Source organism: Ambystoma mexicanum, chromosome 5q, assembly GCF_040938575.1.
Source record: "Ambystoma mexicanum isolate Mex_15411 chromosome 5q, UKY_AmexF1_1, whole genome shotgun sequence".
Classification (NCBI taxonomy): Eukaryota; Metazoa; Chordata; class Amphibia; order Caudata; family Ambystomatidae; genus Ambystoma; species Ambystoma mexicanum.
Window position 1 is genome coordinate 70,685,352 of NC_090933.1, and position 26,319 is coordinate 70,711,670.

At 44.6% G+C, this 26,319-nt stretch overlaps 1 protein-coding gene across 2 annotated transcripts in view; it reads left to right on the top strand.

Moving 5' to 3' along the window:
* BAG1 (BAG cochaperone 1) overlaps positions 1–25,884 on the top strand; it is a 570,958-nt gene extending 545,074 nt beyond the window's left edge. The window contains exons 6-7 of one of the 2 annotated variants that reach the window (XM_069620543.1): positions 1,372–1,434; positions 24,908–25,884. In XM_069620543.1, the coding sequence (XP_069476644.1) occupies positions 1,372–1,434; positions 24,908–24,997 (153 nt within the window). In that variant the 3' untranslated portion in view covers positions 24,998–25,884. The remainder of the gene's footprint in view (positions 1–1,371; positions 1,435–24,907) is intronic. The other variant, XM_069620544.1, reaches the window with a different exon arrangement.
* The last annotated feature ends 435 nt before the right edge of the window (positions 25,885–26,319 follow it).

Below are 26,319 nucleotides of genomic sequence, written 5' to 3' on the forward strand. Positions count from 1 at the left end.
CTCACAAAAAGTCCATCGAGAGTATCTAGGGTCATTGCAATTGACTGAGACCCAAGTACACTGTACTGTAAGGTACATTGTGCACTTGTTACATGTTGCAGAAAGGTTGCAACATTAGAAAAGTACTAAAGGAAACAAAGTCTCCCAGTACTGACTGTCTTAAGGGCATGTCAGTTTCCCAATAAAAGTGAGCGAAAGCCCAGAGGAGTGCAGCTGAAGGCTGTGCTTCTCTGGCAAAGTCAGTCTATGGTGTCTAAACAACAGAAATGTTTGGGGGTGTACACATGGAGGGAAAATTACATACAATTATGAAATCTTCCCTAACACATGTCTATAGGATTTCTTGTGGACATTGCCTAATTTGAACATGTTACAACCATGCTTGGACAGCATTTAGGCTTCTCTCACCTGGCTTCTTAGCCTGATGGTTGTTGGTCTGGAGTTGGTGAATATCAAATAGCTGATGAGTAGGCACTTTAAAGGCTCTATACACACTAACCAGATGGGCAAGAATTGTTATTACAATGACCTGCCATTTGAAGGCATTGTGGTTAAAGACGTGTATTAAAAGAAAAGATGTGAAAGTCTATTTTTCGTTTCTGCATGCAAACAACCTGATCACACACCTGAACTGTAACCAGCGCTGTACAACACTTTCATGAGATTAGACCAAGGTGGAAGGCGAAAACATGTTAAACTCTGACTTTTCCCCTAGGTAACATTTATAGGATTTAGGAACTATAGTGCAACAGGGTTTCAGGCGTTGAATGGTGCGTCTTGCAATTTTGTAATCTTCTCAGCAGAAGAGGCTGGGATAGAGAGCAGACATACTAGGTATGTCTTATTTTGTTCCCTCTTCATGGTTGCGTTCCCAGATGTCTGTTCTGCATTTCAACTGAAGTCTAGTGTCATTTGGGGGTGATATGGGGTATGAGACAGTTCAAGTTTCTCTCTGCATTTTCTGAAGGCATTCTGCTTTCTAATGTCAAGCACTCTGCGGATGCAGGTACAGTAGTGATGCACTCCATTCTGCTGATTGTGATGCTTACTCCTACATCAATTAAGACTCTGCTTCTCAAAAGGGAGAGGTTTGTCACAAGAAGTTGCTAGATATAATTTAGCCAAGTCATGCAGAGACTCCCACTTCCCCTTTAGATTTTAATGTTCAGCGCAGAGTATTTGAGTTGAAGTAAGCGTAGCTGCAAGTTACCAGTAGATTATAGTTGCCATTGCAAACATTGAAGAACAGTATAACAACTTGGTGCCCATATGAAGGATGTCTTAAGTGTTTTGCAACAATGTTAACTTTTTTAATTGGACGTTTATTTTGGCTATGGTATATTAAGTAAACATGTATGTATTTTATCATAGAGTGTACCGGATAACTTCAATGACTGCCGACTTAAAAGGAAGAACTTGGTGAAAAAGGTCCAGGTGAGACGTTTGTGGTATTTGTTGTTGACATTACTTGTCTTACGTTTCATAATCTTTTTTCTGAGGCTTGTGGAATCTGCTTAGATCACATGCTGTGCATAGGTCGACATCTAGTGGAAGCTGCAGAGTATTAGTTTGTTTTTCGAAACTCTAAAATGGGCATCGACACAGGGCGTGCCTGTAATACTATCCCTAGTGTGACGTCCACTGTACCCGTGATCCCTCACGCGTCTACGACCCTCAGATTGTTTTTTTCCGCCAAACTGGTCAGAAGCATTCCGCAGAGTTCCCTGGCTTTTAGCCATAATTTTGAAAATATTATATTTCCCCATTTTCTCCATTCCCACGTCAAGTCACCGAATATCGAAGCTCGACGCCGGCCCGTAGAAGATAACAACCGTCAAGAGCTGCACAACTTTGGGCCTCGGAAGGCCTCTGACCTCGGGCCGTGCCTTGGAAGGCCTCTGGCCTCGGCCCTACAAGTAGGGAGAGTGGTGGGGGGGTGGTACATACTCTAAACTCACATATATTTATATATATATTCCTACACACACTAGCCCACTGCCAGAGGGTGCGTATGGAGGGTACCCCTTTCCAATTTTGCCCCAAGTGCAACCGCATGTACCCTTGGGTTAACAGACACACCACCTGTAACCTCTCCTTGCCGAGGGACCACCACGAGGTGAACTGCAGAGCCTGTAGCCGGTTCAAGGCTAAGACTCAAAAGGACTGTTCAACCAAACGTTGGGCCCACCACGCCAGGCAACGAGAGGCCATGGAAGCCGAGGGCACCTTCTGTGATGGCAGCGATGCCGTACTATCGGACGGCGGGGGGCAACGATGCGCTTGGCTGTCTTTCGACACAAGTCCCCCACCTCGGAAGGTTGTCCGGCAGGGCAGCTATGGGGAGCACAGTCGGCGACGAGAGCGCTACCCACACCCCTTCCACTAAACACTCGAAGTCCAACCAAGACTCGACACCGCGTGTTGTTATCGGAAACAGGCACGCAAAGAATGGTCCACCGAATCAGTGTCCTCTGGGCATTCTCAGTCAAGATTGCCACATGACACCAGGCAACCATCCACTGTTGTCAAGAGTGCCTCACTCACCAAAGTAATGGAGGTACGATCGTCGGAAGAAGAAGCCGACCTCCATCCCCAGGCTGCACTCCAGGAGTCGGCGTCAGCAGACCGCTCGACGGCGGTTCCCGTTTCCTGACGTCCTCACTCTAAGGAAAGGGACACTACCCTCGAATCTCGACGCCAGACATCGAAAACCTCTGAGAAGGTGAAAACGCCAGGGAAGCACTCTTCCACTCATGGGGAGAGGGGAAAACGGCAGAAGAAACCCTCTCGGCCTTCTTCTTCTCCTCTGTTACATAAAGACAGTGCTAGGTCTTCTGATAAACAGCTAACCAAGTCCCCTGCACAAGCCCATAGGTCCAGTCAGGTTATAGCAGGGAAACACTCCCAGGAAAGGGTAATCCCCAGCTCCAAAGAATGGTCCAGTGAGGATATAGACAGGGTTATGTCTAGAATGTCATCCCTAGTGGACTTCTATGCCAAGAACCCAGATCACTTTCTCTCCTATACCCCTGACGGGGCTAATCCCTCAGGGTCTAGGGACCCGTTACCCCCTGGTAAGAAACCTCGAGTTGAGGCACCAACGCAAGGTCGGTCTTCTGACCCTGTCTACGTACAGCCATACACTCAGTATAGTCAGGATCCACTACAAGAAGAGGATCAAGATTTGGTAACGTTGGACGACCAAACTGGAGTGGACTACTATGGGGATAACGAGGACCAAGAGGAAGAGGAAGATGACCCAGCAGTCTACAGAGTAAACTCCCCGTAAGGCAAAGAACCTCAGGTTACCGACTCTCCAGTCAACAACCAACCCCTGCTAAATGAGGTTTTGTCTAGAGCGGCTGAACACTTCCGCATAGACACCCAGGGAGCACAGGAGAAGAGGGATTTTGCCGAGGAACTAGTAGGGGAAAAGAGAGCCTTTGCTCAGGCCATCCCTATTCGCAAGTCTATACAGAGGAGAATTGATCATTCCCTTATCAATCCTAACCTCACCAGGGCAGTAACCCCAGAATCTAAAAATTGTTCAGGGCAGCCCAATCAGACCCACTTTACATAAAGGGGCAACTGAAACCGACTCCCTGGTAGTGACTAATACCCGGAGGAGGGCGGGAATGCCCCTATCTTCGTCTGAGGCTCCCCCTGACAAAAAGAGCAAGAAGATCTACGGGTTGGGAAGGAAAGTAGCCTCCACTTCCGCCTACCAGGCAAGGATTGCCAACTCCACCACTCTGCTGGCTAGTTACAACTGCCACCAGTGGGAGCAAGTTGCTGCACTTATAGACTCCGCACCGGAACCTTTAAAGGGCCAGTTGGCACAGGTTGCGTCGGAGGGGAGAGCCGTGTCCGGTTGCATCATTAAGGCAACCTTTGATGCCGTGGATAACGCCGGCAGGCTAATAGCAGAGAGCACTGTCTTTAAGAGGCATGCTTGGTTAAGACAGTCAGGGTTTAAACCCGAGACACAAGCATCCTTAATCGACATGCCGGTGGAGCCTAATCTACTGTTTGGCAAGGCGGTAGAGGACGCATTGAAAAAGGCCTAGGACGAGTATGAGACTCTGAAATCCCTAGGACAGTTGACCAACAAGCCCCCCAATCAAAGAGGGAATGGCAATTTTCGTCGCCCACGCGGCCAAAATTCACAAAGAGGCTCCAACTATTCTCAGGGGCAGGGTACATCATGGGGTAATAACCAGCAGTCTACCCAAAGTTATAACAGGGGAAAAAAGAGGGGCCGTGGTAATGGAAGAGGCAGCCCCAGCAGAGGCGGCACGCCTCCCGCAAAACAGTGACGCCGAGATCAGGGTCCCTTCCCACGCATCTCCAGTAAGAGGACGCATTACCAACTTCACCCAAGCTTGGGAAGGGATCACATCAGACAGATGGGTGGTGTCCACAGTGTCCGCAGGATACTGCATAGAACTGCTCGAGCGTCCCCGAAACCACCCCCCACGACAAAAAGTACATTCCTTGGACCACCAGAAGATCCTTCTCGAGGAGATGGTCAATCTTCTAGAAAAGGACGCGATAAAACTCGTCCCGGGCAAACAGGTAAACAAGGGTATTTATTCAACTTACTTCCTTGTGCCAAAAAAAAATCTAACAATGCGCCCAGTCTTAGACTTACGCCCTGCAAACAAGTATGTCAAGCCCCAAAAGGTTCGCATGACTACTCTCCAAGAGGTAATCCCCCTCCTAAAAAAGGGGGATTACATGGCAACATTGGACATGAAAGATGCCTTTTTTCATATTTCCATGTTCCCAGCGCACAGAAGATTCTTGCGCTTCAAGGTGGACGGTCAGCACTACCAGTTCAAGGTGCTGCCCTTCGGTATAGCCTCAGCTCCAAGGGTATTCACCAAGGTTCTGGCGGTGGTTGCGGCACACCTACGCAGGGAGGCAATCCCAGTGTACCCTTACCTGGACGACTGGCTCATCACAGGGGAGACCCCAGCAATTTAAGAACGATCAACCTCCTCTTCGAATTGGGTTTCTCCATAAACGAGAAGAAATCAAGCCTGGTGCCAAGCACCTCCAAACAGTTCCTAGGAGCTGTACTAAACACTCAAGAGGGGTTGGCCTTTCCATCAGAGGAAAGAATTCGGAATATACTACTGCAGATTCCTCAATATCAGTCAGGTCGCCAGATAACGGTGCGCAAAGCGATGCGTTTGCTAGGCATGATGGCGTCATGTATTTACCTGGTCCCCCATGCGCGCCTGCGCATGCGTCCCATGCAATAATGGTTGGCGAAACCGTGGTCTCAGGCAAGTGGTCAGTGGGACGATCTAGTGGTCGTTTCGCCAACACTGGTACTAAGTCTTCACTGGTGGACAAGAGAGAACCTGTCAAAGGGGAAACCCTTTTACGATCCAGAAGTACAGGTTGTAGTCACTACAGATGCATCCCTGTCAGTGTGGGGAGCACACCTCCTTCACCACACAGCTCAGGGTCTCTGGTCTCACACAGTGGCCAAGAATCATATCAACCTGCTAGAGCTTCTGGCAGTATTCGGAGCGCTTCGAGCGTTCGAGCCCCACCTGTTAAACCTGTCAGTGCAGATCTTAACAGACAGCACAACAGCGATGTTCTACATAAACAAGCAGAGAGGGACTTGTTCGCCAAATCTGTCCAAGCTTGCCCAACAAATTTGGATATGGGCACTCAGACGGAACATTTACCCATGTTCCAGGAGATCTCAATTCTCTAGCAGACGCCTTGAGCAGAGATCCTCTCCCAAGAGAACACGAGTGGTCTCTACACAGAGAAGTCGTAGAAGACATCTTCTCACAGTGGGGTTTCCCCACTATAGACCTATTTGCCGCAAGCAAAAACAGACAATTCCCAGACTTCGCATCCAGGTTTCCCCAGCCAGGCTCCAAGGGGAACGCCCTGTGGACGAACTGGTCAGGGATGTTTGCTTATGCCTTTCCACCAACTCCTCTGATGAGGAAGGTGGTCAACAAGATGCACAGGGAATCAATGACGCTCATCCTAGTTGCTCCTATGTGGGCGGGACAACCGTGGTTTCCACACCTGCGCAGGCTAGCAACGTGCGAACCATCAGACTTCCGTGCTGGTACAACCTACTATCCCAGCACCAAGGTCAAACAGTGCATCCTCAACCCCAGCTCAATGAACCTGGCAGCATGGGTCCTGAAGTCATAGAGTTTGGACACCTCAATTTACCACAGAGGTGCATGGACATCCTAAAGTAATCTAGGAAGCCCAACACGAGGTACTGTTATTTTGACAAATGGAAAAGATTTGTTATCTGGTGCCAGAATAAGCAAATCAACCCGGTTGATTGCACTCCTTCCACTATTGTCACCTACATGCTCCACCTGCTGGACGCAGGGTTGGTATTTAATTCACTAAAGGTACACCTGGCAGCTCTGTCAGCATACACCACCCCCCATAACAAGGTATCGTGGTGGAAAGTACCAGTGGTTAAAGCCTTCATGGAAGGGGTAAAGAGACTCCACCCTCCAATTTCTAACCCACCACCAGGATGGGACCTTAATGTGGTGCTGGCTAAACTCATGGGCCCCCCATTCGAGCCCATGCATAAAGCAGTCTCAAACACCTGACATATAAAACTGCCTTCTTAGTGGCCATTACATCGATAAGAAGGGTCAGTGAAATTCAGGCTCTGTCAGTGCAGGATCCTTTCTTTACTGTTCATAAAGATAAACTGGTTTTACGAACACACCCTAGGTTTTCACCTAAGTTTATTTCTAAATTCCATGTAAACCAGTCCATTGAGCTTCCGGCTTTCTTCCAAAAACCCCAAAGCTCGGCTGAGGTGAAACTACACACCCTAGATGTGCGTAGGGCGGTCCTATACTATGTAGACCAGACCAGGCCGCTAAGGAAAACAGACCAACCCTTTGGTTCCGTAGCTACAGGCAAAGAGGGAGATTGTGTCTCTAAAGGTGCCATCTTTAAGTGGATTATAAATTGTATCCCTTTCTGAAAAAACTCGACATGAAAGGCAAAGAGCCCACTCTACAAGAGGAATTGGGGCCACTCTGGCTTTCATTGCAAATGTACCCCTTGACACCATTTGCAAAGCAGCTACTTGGAGCTCTATTCACACCTTTACTCTGCACTACTGCATTGACACTCATTCCAAGACAGATAGTCAAGTGGGACGAGCGGTTCTTAGACATTTATTTGCTCATGACCCTTCTCACATCCCACCTCCTTCTTCTAACACTGCTCGCTAATCTATGCACAGCATGTGATCTAAGCAGAATCCACAAGCCTCAGAAGGGATACATTACTCACCGTAATCGTATTTCTGATGCTTGTATCTGCTTAGATTCACATGCGACCCACCCTTCCTCCTCTCTGAGATAAGGCACATGGATACTTGTAGCCTTATCGTTCTATCTATCTGCTTGGATAATCTGTATTCGCGCTACTCCTCATGCTACCTCGTGCCAGAAAAAATACAATCTGAGGGTCCTAGACGCATGAGGGATCATGGGTACAGTGGACGTCACACTAGGAATAGTATTACAGACACGCCCTGTGCCGATGCCCATTTTTGAGTTTCGAAAAACAAACTAATACTCTGCAGCTTCCACTAGATGTCGGCTTATGCACAGCATGTGAATCTAAGCAGATGCAAGCATCAGAAATACGATTACGGTGAGTAATGTATCCCATACTGCACCCATCACTGTCGTAATGGACATATATCACTGATGCTTGTTTGGATAGTTCCTGGGGTAAACCAGACTGTGGGTAAAAATAAAAGGTCTGGTGGAAATGAGAGGGTGAAAGAAGTGGAACTATGATAAAAGTTAACTGGAAAGGTTCAAGGGGGGGGGGTGGTGTGTGTGTGTGTGTGTGTTCTCGTGTGTGTGTGTGTGTGTGTGTGTTCTCGTGTGTGTGTTCTCGTGTGTGTGTGTGTGTGTGTGTGTTCTCGTGTGTGTGTTCTCGTGTGTGTGTTCTCTCGTGGCAGTGGATAAAACAATCGTAGAATGGGAAAAGATTAAATAAAACCTGACCATGATGTGTGTCAATTTTCGATGAGGGCAGATTCTAGTAAAGTTATTGTATGTTACTACAATTAGCACATGGATATATGATGGACTTCATATGCGCAAGCGTGCCCTAAAAAGTGTGGAGGCATTTTGGCCCGATAATTTTTACCTCCCCACCAGGTAAACCAGGAGGGAAAGTCTGGTCTTGCCAAGCCATTGGCAAAATTAAGGTAAGACACCAAAGGGAACAGGAAAGGGTAAGAAGCAATACTTTCTTTCAAGAGTCATATCTGCTTCTCCACTTGATGAAAGCTGATTGTGAACGATCACTGTTGTGTGATGTGATTAAAATATAGTGCAGTCGTTGGAAGTAGGTTATGAAATCCTATTAAATTGTACCCAGGAACCTAGACGCTGAATTCTCTAGCCCAGCTGTGATCAGGGGCATAGAAGATAGCTTCCTCCATTTCATCATGCAGAGGGACACAACCAGTACGTCTAAAGCTACTTTAGTAGATGTAGATCTACGTGGCACATTTAATTAGCCTTTCAAAACTTCAAAGTATGCATTCAAGTACCAAACTACCTTGTATGTAATATTGGCATAGCTACTGCATGTATTACAAGGATGGAACAGTGGCTTCATGCTGGCAGCTAGTACACCTATATTAGTTACTATACCTATTGTTGTCAAAGGATACAGACGTCCAGTGGAGCTTAAAGTATAAATGAACTCATGCAATATAAAAAGGAAACATGTGGGATTTACAGAAACTCAAGAGCTGGCGTTAAGACTTTTGACCCCCTGAAACGTTGTAAATATTAAGTAAATCTACAGTTGTCCCCCAAATACATGATACATAAAAACTTAGGTTGTGCAATAATCAATAAAGTAAGACCATTCAAGGGGCTGCATTTAAGAGTGAATGTGAATATGCAGTAAAGTTATGCCACAAATAAACTAAAGTGAGAACCACATATTTTGGACCTACCTACTCAGTCGTGAAGGTGCAAACCATCTTCCAGAGCAGTTTTCCACACTGCCCTCCGCACTCAATCACCCTCATGGACTTCCATTATTCAAATTAAGAATGGGTCACAGCCTCCCACTCTTTTGACCAATCGCATGTCCGAGCCACAGGCATATAACTTCCTGGGCAAGGATGCTTGGGATGCCAAACGGTAGCCCCCAAAATGGCAACGCACCAGAAAAGGGGACAAGTGAAATCTGTCTAGCACAGGGAAATGCCCTCTAGAGATCACATTAGGGACAAGATACCTACAGTGGGCATGACTTAAGTGGCTTACCTGAGGCAGCAATGGCACAAACCTAGGAAGGCACTGGGGAGCAGTAATACAGCAGTGTGCTAAGCCAGGAGCAAAATCACATTGGGGAGGATAAAAACATTTTGGGGGGCACCACCGAGGAACCACATCAACATACGAAGGGCAGTCAAATGGTTCTAGGACATTTCTAATGCTCCACGTTCACACCTACCATCAATTAATGAACATGCTAAACTCGTATTTGTGCACAGTCTGAAAGGCAATGGGTTATCACTTGGGGCCCCTGTTTTAAGTTGTCATCTAGCCACTCTTATCTCCTCAGTCACTAAAATGGAGGCTGGCTCTGCCCAGGATTATGGCAAGGTTGAATCTTTGGCTTAATCAGCCCATTGAGTCGTATTACTTATATTGAACTACAATGGAGTTCGGGAGAGTGATGCCAGTGTTTGCAAGGAGAAAAGAAAAAGTATCCTGTAGATGAACCCACCAAAATTCCTCCATCCGAAGGTTATCATCATGGGTAAGTATGTAAGTGTCCTAGGGTTGCAAAATAAACAGATTGTGGGACGGGAAGGAAATCTTGTGCAACAGCCTGTGTTGGGGAGAGTCTCCTATGTATAATCTTGACACATGGACAGTCTGAAATAGGAAAACCACCTCTAACAGCCTGAAATATGGCCAGCCTCCTCTGAAAGAGGATTTATAACTGCCTGAGATCAGGAAAGCCTTGTATGTAAAAGTCTGAGATTGGAAGGCATCCTGTGTAAAAGAGAATGCCAAATGAGGGATGGTCTCTGTTGCAAAAACGTGATATAGGGAAGGTATCCTGTGCAACAGCCTTGGATTGGAAGAGCCACTTGCCTAACAACCTCCAGTGTAACCCCCTAACATAGACAGATGCTCCTGTGTCAGAGGATGTCCTAAACCAAGGCTTCTGTGCAAACGCCAGAGGTGTGACGATTGACATGTGTAGAAGCAATGCTAGGACAAGCCTCTTGCAAATTAGGAAGTGATGCCTGTGTAAGAAAGAAACATGGGCATCTTTTGTGGGAAGATGAGGCTGCAAGAAAATGAAAAAAGATGAATTATAGAGGAGAAAATGATGAAAGGAATAGGGAAGCATGGTTATGTTCAGTGGGATTTCTATAGAGACACCTCTTCTGTTTGTACAAACCTGTGGCACTAATAGTTGGGAAAACACAGAGAAGGACCAGGAAAGAAGAAGATGAAAAATGAGACCTGGAAACTAGTGTTGATACATCACTTCCCCAATGCCTCTGAAAGGTTCTACCATGGCCCTGAACTTGTTTTGTACAAGGTCCTGGCAAAACCCACAGGGAAGGAGGGGTTAGGAAGTGGTAACAAATGGGTAACTGGACTGAAGGTACACCTAAAGAAGTGGAGTGTAATCTGTTGTATGGGAAATGGACGATGGGGAAAGTCCTAGATGCAAATTCTCTGATCTGGTCCAGCCATCTTATTCCTTGTGTTTGAGTTAACGCAGGGTCCATCACCTGCTCACACAAATACTTGCACACTCGAGTACTATGGATTTTTATTCTCCAATGGTGTGGTTTCTACACTAATGCACAACAGTCAATGCTCCAGCACAGTTCTCCAACTTCAGTTAGTCTGTGACAACACAAAATGCATTAGTTCTCAGATTATCTCCTTTGGGTTGGTGTTCATAAGCTTTATCTAGTGGATTATAGGATTCACTTAGCCCCCTTTCATAGAGTTAGTGGTGATCTGGAAAGACAAACTGCAAAACTGTGTCTTAAATGGATATGCCTTTGCCGGCACTACTTAACTTGGGTAATGGCCCAAAATGTCGGCCTCACAATTGCGATGGGCGAAAATGTTGACTTTTTTTATTTTAGGCCCCCCCCCCCTTTACCCCACATATATGTGTGGGGGGGCATATGATGTATATATTTTTTTTCTACACTCAGCATTTTCTGCCGTCGTAATTATGATGGTCACAGTGATCACATAGATCCCTTAACTTGTATTGGGGGGACCAGACTCGTCACCTCCCCTGCAGTGTTTGTGAAATCGCCAAATGGGGACTTCTTATTAATTTTTATTTATTAATTTATAAAGCACTCAAAGCCCAAAGGCAACTAGGCGCTGTTACAACTTAAGAAGAAGGTTACAGGTTCTTTTTTTGGAGCATCATAGTTCTACACATTAAACAATATACAGTTATATACACACGTAGTACAAATATTGAACCAAGGCCGATGCACCTACTGAGGTAGATCTGTCCTGAACGTGAGATCCTGGACTGGTGAGAGCTGCGATGGCTGCTTGGTGTCTGGAGTTCGGAGAGCACACCAGGCTTTCTGAATTTTCTCTTTCTAGAGCACATGACTTTCCAGAGCTTTTCTTGGTAAATGTGCCATACCCAGGGTGTTGCCCCTTGTCTCATTTGGGTCTGGTGTGGTCCATTGCATCCCAAAAAAAACAAACATGATTATTTGCTCTTACTGAATCTACCTCTTTGTTGCAATGATCCCTCTTGACATGGATTTGTTGCATGTATGTATATTGCCTCATTTGTTCTATTGTGCAACAAGGTTCTCACTACATGATTGTATGTTGTTGCTACTTGGTGTTAGGCAAATGCCCAATCAAGCCTAAGGGCAATGCGTGACCTTGCCATATGACCCTCTCAATCACCCTTTCATGCAGTGAACCAACCGGTATCCAGTCTTTCAATCGAAAAAGTTTCCAACAAAACTTTTGCAACAAATGTATTTCCATCGAATGTATGTGTGGGTGGGATAAAGGGTTAATGTTGTTTGGTGTGGGTTAAAACGGCAGGTTTTACTAAAAATGCATTTGATGGAAAAAACATTGCAAAACTCTCGATGCATTTTCATTTCGTTGTAAAGTTTTCGATGGAAAGACCATAAACCGAACCAACCCACAATCCTCAGCAGAGCATATTCGGGAGAAGCGTGGTAGGGAGGGCCTCCTAAGGATAAAGGCAGGAAGGAGACAGACCAAGTGTACTACCACATCATGGTAGCACACTTGGTCTACTACCAAGTACCCCTCATGTCATGCGACTCCTTCAGCTGATCCTTCTCACAGCAGCATACTGGGCATTTAGGCCTAGACTCTGGAAAAGTTGAAACTACACAGAATCTTAGGTACTGCAGGCAGAAAAGCCTAACCTGGCTGAAGGCGCCCCTGTGACTTTGGCCCAGCAATTATTTATTTAAAACTTCTTTTTATTGAGAAATCTGTTACATCGACAATTCCTGTTCCCAAAACAAAAAAAGAAGCATTAACAGTATTGGGATACTTCACATTTACCATTCTCCTGCCAGATGGAAAGCAATATGTCTTCTCAAAGCGGATTAACAAACCAATAGGAATAGCAGGATTACAAGAACACAATCGTGGGATCCCACATTGTTCTTAGAGAGCAAATCAGCATAGGCGCGTGCACCTCAATCACCTCCTCCTCCTTTATATAATCTGAACGTGCCCCCAGCAATTATAAGAGACATCAAGAAAAAAAGACAAGATGAAAGATCTCTGATGATGCAAGGGCTGCATGGATGGTCAGACCCTCATTCCTCACATATTAATATGATGATGCACCAATGACTAGAGAGCTGGAAACGATACCAGTGCAATAAAGACAAGCCTAAGGAGAAATATTTGGAGGCAGGTAATTGGTGAGGATACAGAGTCCACTAGAGAATCTAAATAAAACTATTTGAAAAAGGCTGGGAAGCAATAATGGAAGAATGTGGGCAGGTGAGGTACTGAAGGGGGGCAGTATTTAGAAGGGGTGGGTGTTAAGGCATATCGTGCGTGACCCTCTAAGGGATCTAGAAGAACTGACCTTAATGGAAGGGCTAACACACCTGACTTCAAAGAGTAGCTAAACCTGTCTGAAAGGTAGGTAAACGTGGACCGAGCAACAGGCTCAACTCTCAGGCAGGATGAGCAGAGGTACAATTAGTCCATTCATCCATCGATGGAAACATACACTGTACCGATGTACTGAAAACAATGTGTACATTTATTATAAGTTCAGTTTGCTTGCACAGTGTTTGTCAAGGGTTGAATAGAATGTTGATCCAAAAGAAAACAAGTTGATACCTTAATTGGGCTAACAAAGTCAATTATTTTGCTTATTTACGAGCTTTCATGTAATGTCTCTACTTACTCAGGCAAGGATGGAGTGAAGCTATTGAAAAACATCATTGCATTATAGCTTACATAGCTCCTCCTCGAAAATACCCTGTTAACTGTGATTGTGTTCTGGATGTGCAGTTTGCTCGGTGAAGCATGTATTAGAACTTGAACTTGCCCACACGTTGCAATCTTCAAGGTCTAAATGGTAGTGTGTTATGTGGGGTAAGGGGGTCGGTGGAACCTAAGAGCAGGTAAAGAAAAAAATGATGCACCTATTATAGAGTACTCTCAGGAAGGCAGGAGGGGATGCATCGGTGTCAGTCATTGTAGGTTCAGTCCAGTTGAAACTCTGTATGTCATGCCAGTCCCATCACAAGATCAGTGGTAGCAAAATAATTAACATAGCAGGCATGTGCCTCTAGAAGGCTGAAAGAGGGTTTAATCAACAAGTTATGTGTTAGGCTTGCCATTTGTGGAGCCCAGTGTGGTAACTTTGTGCAAATGCCACATCAGGATTGTGTTACATTACAATCATGAGGAAAGAGTGGAGTTTGACTAGAGACATGAGATCTGTCAAGTCTCTGGGAAGCTTTTCAGCTGGGGCATCTTGAGAACAGATGGTGCTGAGTTAGAGGGAGCCTATGTATTAGTTCAAATAAGTAATTCGGTACATAAAGGATAGTATTAAAAATAGCCCTGTGTAAGAGCATTCCTGTTGCTGAGGACTCTCCTCACCCTAATACTTTAATGTGGGTCTACCCTCACAGATAGGCACACACCATGTAGTGACAGGGGAGAAAAATGAAACGACAGTGTAATGAAACATTACAAAGTCCTTTATGCCCTAGCAAAACATATTACAGTGTCCAAAATTCACAACCCACTCTTGTTATATATTGAAAGCCCTATACCTAGTGCTAAGCACACAACACATATAGACAATGGTGGGAAGAAATGGGAACCTGATATTTTACTGCACAGTGAAAGATGGCTATAAAGGCCCCTAAGGCCATCACTGATGGGCCACATTTTATATATTTTATTGTGTGATACAGTTCCGAATCCTACATAACTTTTCACACAAAAAACATTCAATAACAAGAATAGCAATTTAGAACATTCATAAAAAAGGAAACATTAAAAAAACAATCAATAAAATAGTCCTATTAATATGATTCATCGATAAATTTTTATCCCCAGAAATCCATCATCTGAATAATCAGTGTAAAAAGCTAATAGATACTACATAATGAAGTCGAAGGATTGTCTAATATGAACTGCCACAAGTAAACAGAAGTTTCCATCTAATGAGCATGCACATTTTTCAAAAAATAAGTTTCGAACCTCAGTCAGTTGTACACAATCAGTGAATAAATGATCAAGAGTTTCTACAGACAGGGCACAATATCTATATATTATATCATTTTTTTGGAATTTTATGTCTTGCACCCAATACATCAGTAGTTGGAAATAGGTGCAATTTCAACCTTGGCATCATTTGCCGATAATGTTTAGAAGGGTGCTTAAATAAGCAAGATTGGGGTACAATAAAAGATTTGGTGCAGTTGCGGCCGAGTTGTTCTGCGGGCTGTGACCTGCTGGGAAGACTTTTTTTTTTTTGTTTTCTTTTTTTGTTTTCTTTTTTTTCCTGGTTTGCCGTGCTGCGTGAGGAAGAGGAGGAGATCCTTACAAATACTCAGAAATCGCATGGAGCGGCCACAGTGTTGCGGCGGAGTTGTTCTGCAGTTTGCAGTCCACGCAGATCAAGAAGATTAAGAGGGCACAAGAGTGTTGCAGTCTCCTGGGGTGGCGGCGTGAGTGAGTGAAGTGTACCCGGAAGTGAGGGTGACCAGAGACCGAAAGTCGAGCACTGAAGAAAGCTCATCCAGAGACCAGCAGCGGTTGGGGGAAATTGCCTGCCTCCTCTGTGGAACCCTCTAAGTGCAAAGCAGTGTCCATCATGCCAGGCTTGGGCACATGGACCCGCCTGCAAGTAAGGTTGCAAGGCCATGCAGAGGGCATGAAGACTCCACAGGAAGTAGGCTATGGCCTTGGCCCCTCCCCCATGGCTCCCAATCCCCTGAACGATGCACCCCAAAGTGAGCATGCCTGTGTGGTGACTCCATCTCTGGAAGTCAAATCTGGGGGGTAGTTTTCCCATCTGCTCTTGCCAACTCAACTCAGGAAAAAGATTGGGACGTATCTATGGACGATAAGCTACCCAATGACTGTCGGGGAGTTGAAAATCAAATGCATCTACAGCCTATTGATAGCCTGAATGGGACCCAAAAACCTATTAACAGTTTCCCAGTTTCCCGGAAGTGGGATTGCCATCCACAAATGATCAGCAGTAAAAACAAGATTGATGATCTACCCTACTAACCAGGGAAGATGAGGAACCAACAAAGGAGGATGTGAAGGAAGAACTCAATGGGGCGCAGCCAGACAAGGCATCTTGGGCCGCCCAAATATGGTCTATGGGGTCTGCTACTGAAAACATGACCATTCAACAAGCCTTCGATGAAAAATATTAGGAGAGAGAAGCAAAAGAAAATGTGGGGCTGGAAGGGTTGAAACCTCTGATGCTGGTGACCCGCCTCTCAAAGGACATCTTGAACCTTACATCCAGAATTGAAGAAACATTTTTTTTTAAGCCTAGCAAGCCTTAAAGAAAGACTTGGGAATGACTCCTGGCTAAGCACAGACCTGGTAGCAAATCCCTCTGATGAGGTGTTCTGCCCCGATCAAAGGGGCCCCCCCTCTAATAGAGGAGGCAGTGGGTGGTTGGGGGGAAGAAGACAGCAGGTGGATGTAGATCAAGGCTCTCCAACGAGGCAGTGGTGATGACGTGCCCAGAGACTGTTAGCAGTCTATCATCTACATCGATTGATGAGAGGAGATGCAACAGCGATTTACATGCTGAGGCCAAAAATGGGGGGGCTCGTATAACGACAGATCTGGCCCACCTACAAAACACCCCAATGGCGACACTCGCAATGTCATTGGCCCCCTTTGGAAAATGGTATGAAGCCCTCAATGACTTTCAGAAAGACCAGGCTACGCTTATAGCAATGGCACGCTCCAAGATGACCTACCTTGGGGGTTTTGTGGTAAAGGTCCAGGAGCGGCTTAACAAGGAAGCAGAAACATCCTTAAATTGGCAGAATCACTTATGTAACCTCGCAAGGAGAGGGGGATTGGATAAGTCAACCCTGATGGCAGCCGTACTGGAAGATTGTAAATGGATGCAGAGCAATTTTGAAGATCTTCAAGGCCCGAGGAGAAGTGTAGGCAATGAAGCCAGTGCGAGCGCCAATGATGGGAGGAAGGAAGGGAATGGTGTAAAATCTAAGAGGTGTGAGCATTGGAAGGGAATGAAGATCTGCCAAAACGGCCTGGAGGAGGGCTGATCAACAGCCCTATTGAGGAAGTAGAGGAAACAACTATTTATGAACCACACCAAAATAAATCCATGGCTATCCAAACAATAACCCTGGAAAGAAAGGTTTTCTCTTTATTCCAAGGACAATATACCCCCAAAACCTCCCAACACCAACAAAAATCGAAAAACAGGAAACAAGGTGGAATATGAAAGCCAAATGGGTCACAAGCATTTTTGAGAAATTTGAGAAAACCCCCACCCACCTTGAAAGCCCCTAATGTGAAGGGCCAATAAAAAGATGGCTTGGTGAAAGGAGCACATTACAAAGACTGAAGGATTTAACAATGCCAGCAGCAGTAACCCATGAGAAGAGCCTATGGGGAACTGCAGAGTCTGATGGAATGTCGGATTCATGTCTGAGTGACTTGGTGGAAATAATTCAAAGAGAAGAAGAAGCTAAAGAACGGAGAAATGTGAGCAACACTGACTTGGTGGAAATTGACCGGCAGGTTCTGCAGATTTCAAAGCCCCTGGCAGATGGACTCCGAGCTGGGAAAGTTACAAATGGTGAGGTGTGAGGCTTCCCCCGTTCAAGACCTTGGAAGAAAAGAGGCTAAGCCTTGGGAAAAGGCCAAGGGCTGAGAAGGAGGCCGCCACTTGACAGGTGGAATTAAAGGGCCCTATGGCAGTTAAAGATAATCAGAGAGCTAGATAGTAGGGGTATCCTTGCTGTAGTCATCTGAGCTTGGGGAAAATCGTGGTTGAATAGGAAGCCTTGGTTAGGGAGCCCACCCCCCCTTCAAGATTGAGGCAAAGGGTGTAGCAACCACGACTACACTGGGAACCCCAGTTGCCTTGCTTTTATATTTCTATAATAGTTGAAACTTATTAGCAGTTTTCGTGGGGTTTATCAAGCACCTCTTCACGCCATGTAGTCTTCAAACTTGTCACTCAAGAATTGTGGGCCATTGTCCATCAGAATGCTCACAGGGAGGCTTTGTTTTGAACACCCGCTCAAGGAACGCAACCACCATGTCAGTTGTGGCCTCCGGAAGCACCTTGACCTCCACCCACCTAAAAAAGTGGTCTGCCATCCTCAACACAAAACTCCTACGTATTCCGTAAAATTGTTACAGATAAGAGTATATCCACCGAAAGAATAAACCCAAGCCTTGGATGGGCACGGAATAGGCAGTTTTTGGTACTATGCCAGAATGTTTTGTCTGAACCCATGCACTACTGCACTTCCTCAACTTCCATTCCACAACGGTCAAAACCAGGCCATCAGTAGTCACCTCTCAATACCTGCTTTGTACGTGTTGTTCCAACATACCCTTGATGTACTATGTTCACCAACTGTCTCCTCACAGCTTCAGGTCCCACTACCCTTTAGACAGCAGATTGCTTTGTGTGTTCAGATGGTCTCTGACCTCCCAATACTGACACTGCTCATTACTGAGTTTGTTGTTATCTGCCCATCCATGTTCAGTGAAGTCACAAACACTTGAATAGAGCACCATCGCTCACACATACTTCATTCCACTGCTCCCTTGTTACAATTTCATCCTACTTCATTAGACGCCTGTTCATTCCATTCTGTCATGTACTCCTCATTCTCAACAGAGCATCTAGATACGCAGTCAGCAAATGTGTTGAGCTTCCCAGAAGTGTACTCCATGGCAATGGCCCAGAAGTGCAGGCAAGTGCAGTCACCTGCAATGTTGCTACATGTTGAGGTGTTCTTGTGCTCAGTTCAGCTGTTGAAAGGCAGATGCTAGAATATTTAGCTTTTCAGGGGAGGAACGCAGTGCAGATGTGCAGTCACCTGCTGAGGGAGGTGGCCTACTTCAGCTCTGCGGCCCTGAGGAGAATTTCACTGTTGGCGCTTCTTAAGTGACATTGATAGCTGAATATTGAAAAGATACAAAATGCCTAATCTGAAGTGTTCCTTATGCTACTTGTGTAGTAAAACGAGCACCCATGGCCCCTTTCCATGCTGGTCGTTCAGTGTGTAGATTGGCACCTAATATATAAGAAGGTGACAAGTATGCAGACCTCCATGGTCTCCTTTGCTGATGACCGAGCAGCTGCTACCAACATGGAAAGTCCAGGAAAAATAACTTCTTACTTTAAACAGCAATCTACTCACTAAGCAGACTCCAAGAACTACAATTCAACAGGAGTCTCATTAAGTAGTAAGACATCTGTTTCCCTGGATTGATTGTTTTTACTCCTATTTACAAGCTTCTGCCTTGAGTAAGATCAAGTGCCAAATTGATATGTGATTTTTTTGAAAGAGGAAGGAGCACTTTAGGTGCATGCAACTTTGAGCTTCTCCAAATCCAAATATCTATTTACAACCCCACACTTAACAAAGCCAATCCCAAGTAGTTCTAAAGAATACTCTGGGTTTCTCTTCAATATCAGCACTAAACTTTATCTTACTATCACAAGTGTGCGTGTATGATAACACTAACAAAGAGTTAGAGACCCATTCAAAACTCTTAGCAATTGTTCTATCCAAACTTGATGCACTGAAGACCGAATACCCAACAGGTGAGTTGGATAGTTCTCCCATGTAGCATATAAACATCTAATGGGGCAATGTTGACAAGTAATTGAATACTTGATTGGTTAAATTCCACAGCAAATGACTTGGCGGAGAAGACCACAGAGAAAGAGGATTGGTTGAGAATTACTCGCAACTTGTTTGCACTATTTGAAGTTGTCTATGCTAAGAAAAACTCAAAACCGCATTATAATACGATTTAAGCAGCCAATTTGAAGGAAGTGCATGACACGGGGAAGAAACTTGAGAACTAAAATAAAAGAATCCTAATAATAAACACTCCTGAATAAAATTTCAAAGGTTCCTAAGGTTTGTGGAACCAGCAGTCAATGAGTCAGTTCAGTAAGGAGATCTAAACGTCCAAAGGCATTAAGAAATCTACAGTGAGAAAAAGAACACACAAGGAAATGGCAGCTAGAAAAATCGCCAAATTCCTGAACCCCATTCTCTTATAATGTAACAACCAAAATGGTGCTTTAATAAAAGATGTGACCCTATTGATACAAATGGTGCTAAAGAACAGTCCTTTCACCAGCCTAATAATACTAGCATAACTGATTTTGATTCAAACAGAAGTGTTGAAGTGTCTATTCCATTTAGGGTGGAAGGCTGCAGGGCAGATTTTTTTTTTTTTAAAAAGACGGTGGATGTAGCGAACACCAACATCAATTTACTGACAATGGTAGTCAAGTGGGGTTGGAGGTTCTGTTTGGTGATGCTGAGTGTATGCCATTAAATCAAAGATGCTGCAAATCTTCTTTCACAGCTCTATGACTGATTGATACTGTGAACGTGGAACTCAGAGAATTCAATACTGATTTATTTGGATTCAGTGGTAGTGCACTTTAAATCAAGGCTTGCAGGCAATATGATCTTGGAACTAACAGAAACATTTCTATCCATGGGAATTGATTTAGTCCCGTCCCCCTATCATGAAAGTCAGGGATTGATGAGAGTGGTTGAATCTAGGAAATTGAGGGAACTGAATATGATGCATCTTAAAGTTGACACCGGAAAGGGACATGTCTGGGAAAGGTTGGTTATGGTTGACAGAGACAGGCAATTTACCTCCCAAATGCCTGAAAACCAGATGTGACTTCCAGCTAATTTTCAACCACTTGCCTCAATAGATAAGGCTACTAGCCACCATTAGCTACAGAAGTCTGCCTTGGAATTGTAGAGGACATGGTGATCATTTGAACAATCAATTGCGACACATTCCCAGTCTGATTATGGCCCTAATCCTGCTGCAGGAGCCCTGGCTAACAAAACCAGCTATAATTGAGGGCTGTTCTTATTTCTTTAAATTTAAATTAGCCAAACAGTGTATTGGGACATCCTACAGGAGGATTGCTTTTAGGTCTGGATAATTCCTTGGTGGCACTCTCTCAGATCATTAGCCCCAAGAGTGATAGTTTATGGGCTCTGAAGATATGCTAGGGGCTCCTCTTAATTAAGAAGAAAACCTGGTTGTACATGTATACTTGAACCCGCTTTGCCATTCGGAAGCATTATTGTTTGATTAGCTGAATCTTGCAATGGTATTTTGGATGGACACCTAAACAATGTTATGGTTGCTGGTGACCTAAGACTGTTCTTTGGTTCAGGATTCACTTTTTGGACCTCTGTTATTTGCTGGCGCTCAGAAGAGGAGCGGTATGCGTTGTGGGCAGAGGTGGATGACAATGATGCATTTATGGGGTGTTGTGTGGCTGGTGTGATGCGAAATCTGGTACAGGAAGTGTCCTGGAACAGGGTCTTGAAAAAAGGTACTGCAACCACCAGTTACTTCATGAATATAGTCCTTTGGTTGTCATAAAGGATAGGCTTCAGTAACATCCTTCTCTTCTAGTTGCCAACTCCAAATGCCCTCACCGTTCCAATTCTCTCTCTCGCCAACATTCCCCCATTCAACCACGCACATTCTACATTCGAGTGTTCAGTGTGTGCACCTAAAAATAAAATACTGTACTACAGTAGAACATATCTCCTTCCCCTTAAACAAAGATCAGTGAAGGCAAGCTGAGTGCTTTCTATGGGAAGGGAAAGATGAGGGGGGCACAAACAAACATAAAATAGCGCAAACTAGCAAGAAAGATCTGACCAGTAAAAATGTATCTCCATAGTTTAAACGGGAGAGTCCTACTCACACAAATGCCTGAGATTACAAACAGAAACATGCAAATGTCTAACTTACAACTTCTGCATAACTTCTTAATGACATCTCACCACTCTGCTTTTATTCGAGACCCAAACTCCTTCCACCCTTTCCGCAACTGCCATAATCTTTTTCCATAATCTTAGATTCTGAAAACTTAGATTCACACTTCCTGCGCAGTTTAATGTTCACCCTGTCACCAGATAGAAACGCTCTAGTTTTACACCCATGCCTGGCATTATATGTCAGTTTAGAGGCTTCGCCACTCACTTTTATTCTATCTTCGACACATCTAAGATCCGTAACCTTCTTTTTAGAATGATTCAACCAATCCAGGTGTCAACAAGTTGGGTTTGCAACCCGTCATGACTTCAAATGGGGAGGTTCCAGTGGTAAGAGTGCAGAGGCACTCTGCATTGAAATACCCTCCAACATAAATCCCTCTGCCAATTGCCATTGTTTCTCACCCCTGCCCATTACTGACACTTCTCTCTTCAGTTCTCTTCCCACCACGTCACTATCCCTCCGATCTCTCACACTGCCTTCCCACCTTCACCCTTTATCACTTTTTTTTACTCCTGCACTTACCATTGCTCGTACCTCCAACTACCCCTCTAGCGATGTTATCTTCTCTTCCCTCCTTTCTCTCGCTCTACTTCCTTGGGGCTTGTAATTCTTGTTGTAATCTCTCTATTTGCTGATAGTCACTCCTATTCTCCCACTCACTGTCACACATATTCTGTTGCTCCTACTATTTCTACTCCATACTTAACCCATATCGTCGCCCTCTACTACTTCTTCTACTCACTAAAGCTCCCTACTCCGGTAGTACTTCTACTACTCACTAAGACTTAGTACCGTACACTACTACCACCTCCTACTCCCACCACCACTCTACTACTCCCACCTCTCCCACCACTACCGCCCTACTACTCCTACTCTACCTCACCTCCTCATGCTCTCCACTCACTCACAAATACTCCACAGACCCACCTCCCCTCTCTTGAATAGCTTCCGCACTCCAGTTGCTTGCACCTCCTCTGGTCTCTGACTTCCTCCACCAACTCCTGTCCTCATCTTAACTAACTCACACACAACCATTCTCAAACTCCTCCTTAAATACCCCACCCCTCCCAGGTTTGGCCACTTATTTTATCCAATAGCTTACCTTCCTAGAACAGTTGGGTGGGTAAGGGAAAGAGGGTGAGGGCTGATAAAGGCGAATAAGCTCCTCCCCCTTCATGCAGTCTGGCTGCATTCCTAACCTTGGGGCCTTTTACACACATCAGCTCCCTGGTGCCGTAGTGGAGGAACAAGGGGGAGGGCCTTTTATTTAATAAAAATTGCCTCCCTGCTGTGCTAGTGGACTCCCTGTAGCCTGGTAGTGCGGCAGCCAGTGTTGAGGCCACCACATCCCTTGCTTCCTTTTTTTGCGACCAGGTGTGGTGACGCTCACTGTACCCTATGGCATCTTGTCAGCCGCTCCTCCACGGCTCTGGCATCTTCCTCGTGGTGCTGCTCCTGCTGCTGTGGGGTCACCCCTGGCCACCTGCTGACATATTCCAGGTAAGGAGGGGTTGTAGGGGTGTCCACCCTCACTCTGGCACCGGTCGTGGTTTTGGGGTGGGCTCCCTTGCACCCCTTTGACAGGGCATGAAAGTAGGCCCTTTCACAGTAGGTATAGATTTTTTGCAGTTCATGGCACTTTTAGGTAGTATGTGTGAAGTGTGTGGGTTATATGATCTCAAAATGTGCTCAGCGACTTCTGTATCTTGCGGTAGTTGGTTTATGTTGAATGCGCTATAACGATCTTCAGATCAAACCACATTTTTTAAAGCCTGCGGTTGCCATGCTTTGGGCTGTCAATCGCAGCTTTTCTCAAGGGCTGACTGTGTGAGTAGGTCAATGTTGGGAAGGTCAACAGGAACCTAGCAAAGGAAACCAGATCCTTTGTGAACGAGGACTGCTTGCCAAAGGACAACCGCTAACATGAACAATTCAGGTAGAATGACCACGGTCAGCAGAGCAAAGTCCACAGTTCGCGCTGAAAGAGCGAAGTTATCCTATAGTTGAGAATCAGGACATTTGCAAACTGCCTGTTTAGCACAATACATTATATTAAGCGGGTCCATTAGCAATATTAGAAGGGAGATGCAGTAGATTTATAGAAACTACCAGAGAAGCTCTCCTTTTAGGTACTTGGGAATGTCCTGTTCGATGTCCAGGGTACATTCAGGCAAGACTAGATGTAAATGCACTACCTGGGCTGTACATTGTCTGGAGTGCAAGCCAGCATCCCACCTCTTTGCACCTGGATAAATAGGGCACGATGTAGTCTCTGGCAATCGCCCCAAGAGTGTACAGCCTCCCAAGCCATTTGCTGAAGAGTGCTTAACGACGAGCTACACAGTTTCATTTGAAAGACATAAGTATAAGATAGCAGAATACACTCTTAGGGCAATGTGGGGAAGATGGCTAGGCAATAACCAGTCAAAGGGAATGTATTTGATATGAATATGCAAGAGTCTGAAAATTAATGTTATTTGCGTTCCTTTCTCATAGATGACATTTGGTAAGGCGTGTATAGTGTTCTAAGCCTGTACAGGTGTGGTATACACTTAAAGGGGAAATCGAATAATGTGATCCATGATTAAACTGTATTACCAGTACATTGCCAATCCAATTAGCCTTTCTAGATAAGGATTGTTATACAACTTTTACATGTGGAAATTGACGCTTAAACTGAGCTGAGAGTAGCGTTTCCTAAGTTAGAAATGTGCCCGAGCACAGATGTACTTGTTGGGGTAGGGACAATTTAGCTGGCATGATGAAAGCTTGAAGGAACGGATGGTCCTTTGACAGAAGATGTTGTCATGGGACATGTATTGCAAATGCTTCAGGAATGTAATGTGCAATTGATTGTCCGTCCGGGAGTATGCTGAGGGGCAACATGCTTGTCTTGGAAGCAAGAGAATACTGAGCGGCATGAGTTTGATAGCTGGTGCCGTGCTTAGAGGCTGGACTAGGGCATGAGGCACGATATTACAGCCCAATTTCAATATATATTTTTTTAATGCAACAGTTGAATGTATTTAGCAAGATCCATCTGTAGGACGCTAGCCACTTTATTTACTGGGAGTTCATGGTGATACTAGTTTCCCTTGGTTAATGTGTGTTAAGGTGTGGGGAGGAGTAAGATGTAAAAAAGAAAGGAACCTGGGTGCATTAGCTTGTTCTACATTCTAATTATTTATTCAGTGCACTCTCCATCAATAAATGCCCTGTCGTTCCTAATGGCGATTGTATCCTCATTCTAACCGATTTTTCTGTTTTAGGGCCTCCTTGCACAGTGCGATACAGTGGAAGGCAATATCGGCCAGGAAATGGATAAATTACAATCAAAGAATATGGCACTTTCTGAATAAGACTATGGTTCCTGTAGGTTGGGAAAGATAATTGCTCTATGAGCAAGGGAAAACAGGTCTTTGCTCTTTGTTTTGGAGCACACATTCAGCTTTTTTTTAACCTAGGTTTTGAGACTGGTATCGCTCATTCCACCTGCAACTTGTCATGTCGACCAACCGCTTAATCTGCCTGCAACTTGTCGTGTCCATCAACCGCTCAGTCTACAAGCAACTGAAACTATGCGGCAGTGGATGGACAAGCGCAGTTGGAATTAATTTTGTTTCACTGCTGCTGTCAAGCAAAGACGTTTTAGAATAGATGTGTGTTTTCTGTTTTCCCCCTTCTGCAGAATTGTCATTTGCTTCTATTGTGAGAGTCCTTTCAAGTCATCAAATTAAAATATATTTTGTCAGACATCAGATTGTTAGATCAACACCATAAAGAGGTGTCGGTGGGTATAAATCCAAAAAACAATGTGACCAAAATGTCTTCTGCTATGAGTAGTGGTAGACACCGTGTGGCGGTTGGATGAGGGGGCACCACTGAACTTTATGAATTTGGTTAGATTATAGTGTTCTTATTTGCTTTCATGAGCTGTTAAACTCGCTTAGGCCTTAACGTGATTTGAGTTATGTCTTTATTTGCACTGATAGGTGAAACAACAATGTTTCCTGAATACAAGGTTCTCTCATTAAACCCAAGGTTGCTGAGCATTGAAAACACGTATGGAAAAAGGGATGCAGTAGTATTGCAGCGCATTGTATTTGTATGTGCATTGACTCTTGTGGCCGTTAGAAAAGTTTGCTTGTGTGTTCATAGGATATCAGGCCTTTTAAATTAAGCTGAGGGTAATTTATGTCAGCACCTAAAAGCATGTGGGCGGAAACCATTAAATGACTTTTTTTAATTATGTGTCTGATTCCTTCTTTTTTGGTTGGTAAATGATTCAGTTCAGTAATATAGATTGTGAGCTTCCTGCTTGCAAGTAAGAGACGTGCTATTGAGACATCCCTCTGTTTTGATTTTTAGACACAGCCATTGTGTATACTGTGCCTCATGCAATTTATGGAGAAAAGGACCTATGCCCATAGTCACTGTCTGCTCAGAGCTTAACATTTTCAAAGTAATACAAAAAATAAAAAAACTTTTCATACGAGGCTTTAACTGTACTCGTTTGGGGTATATTGATATACATTGAATATATACTTTTAAAGATACATGTACTATATATTCAATATATTTTGAATCAATATTAAACAAGGTTCCATTGCACCAAAGTACAGATGTCACTCTCATAGGAGTGCTCCCTCCCCTATAATAGGGTTTTACTTCGACATTTTCA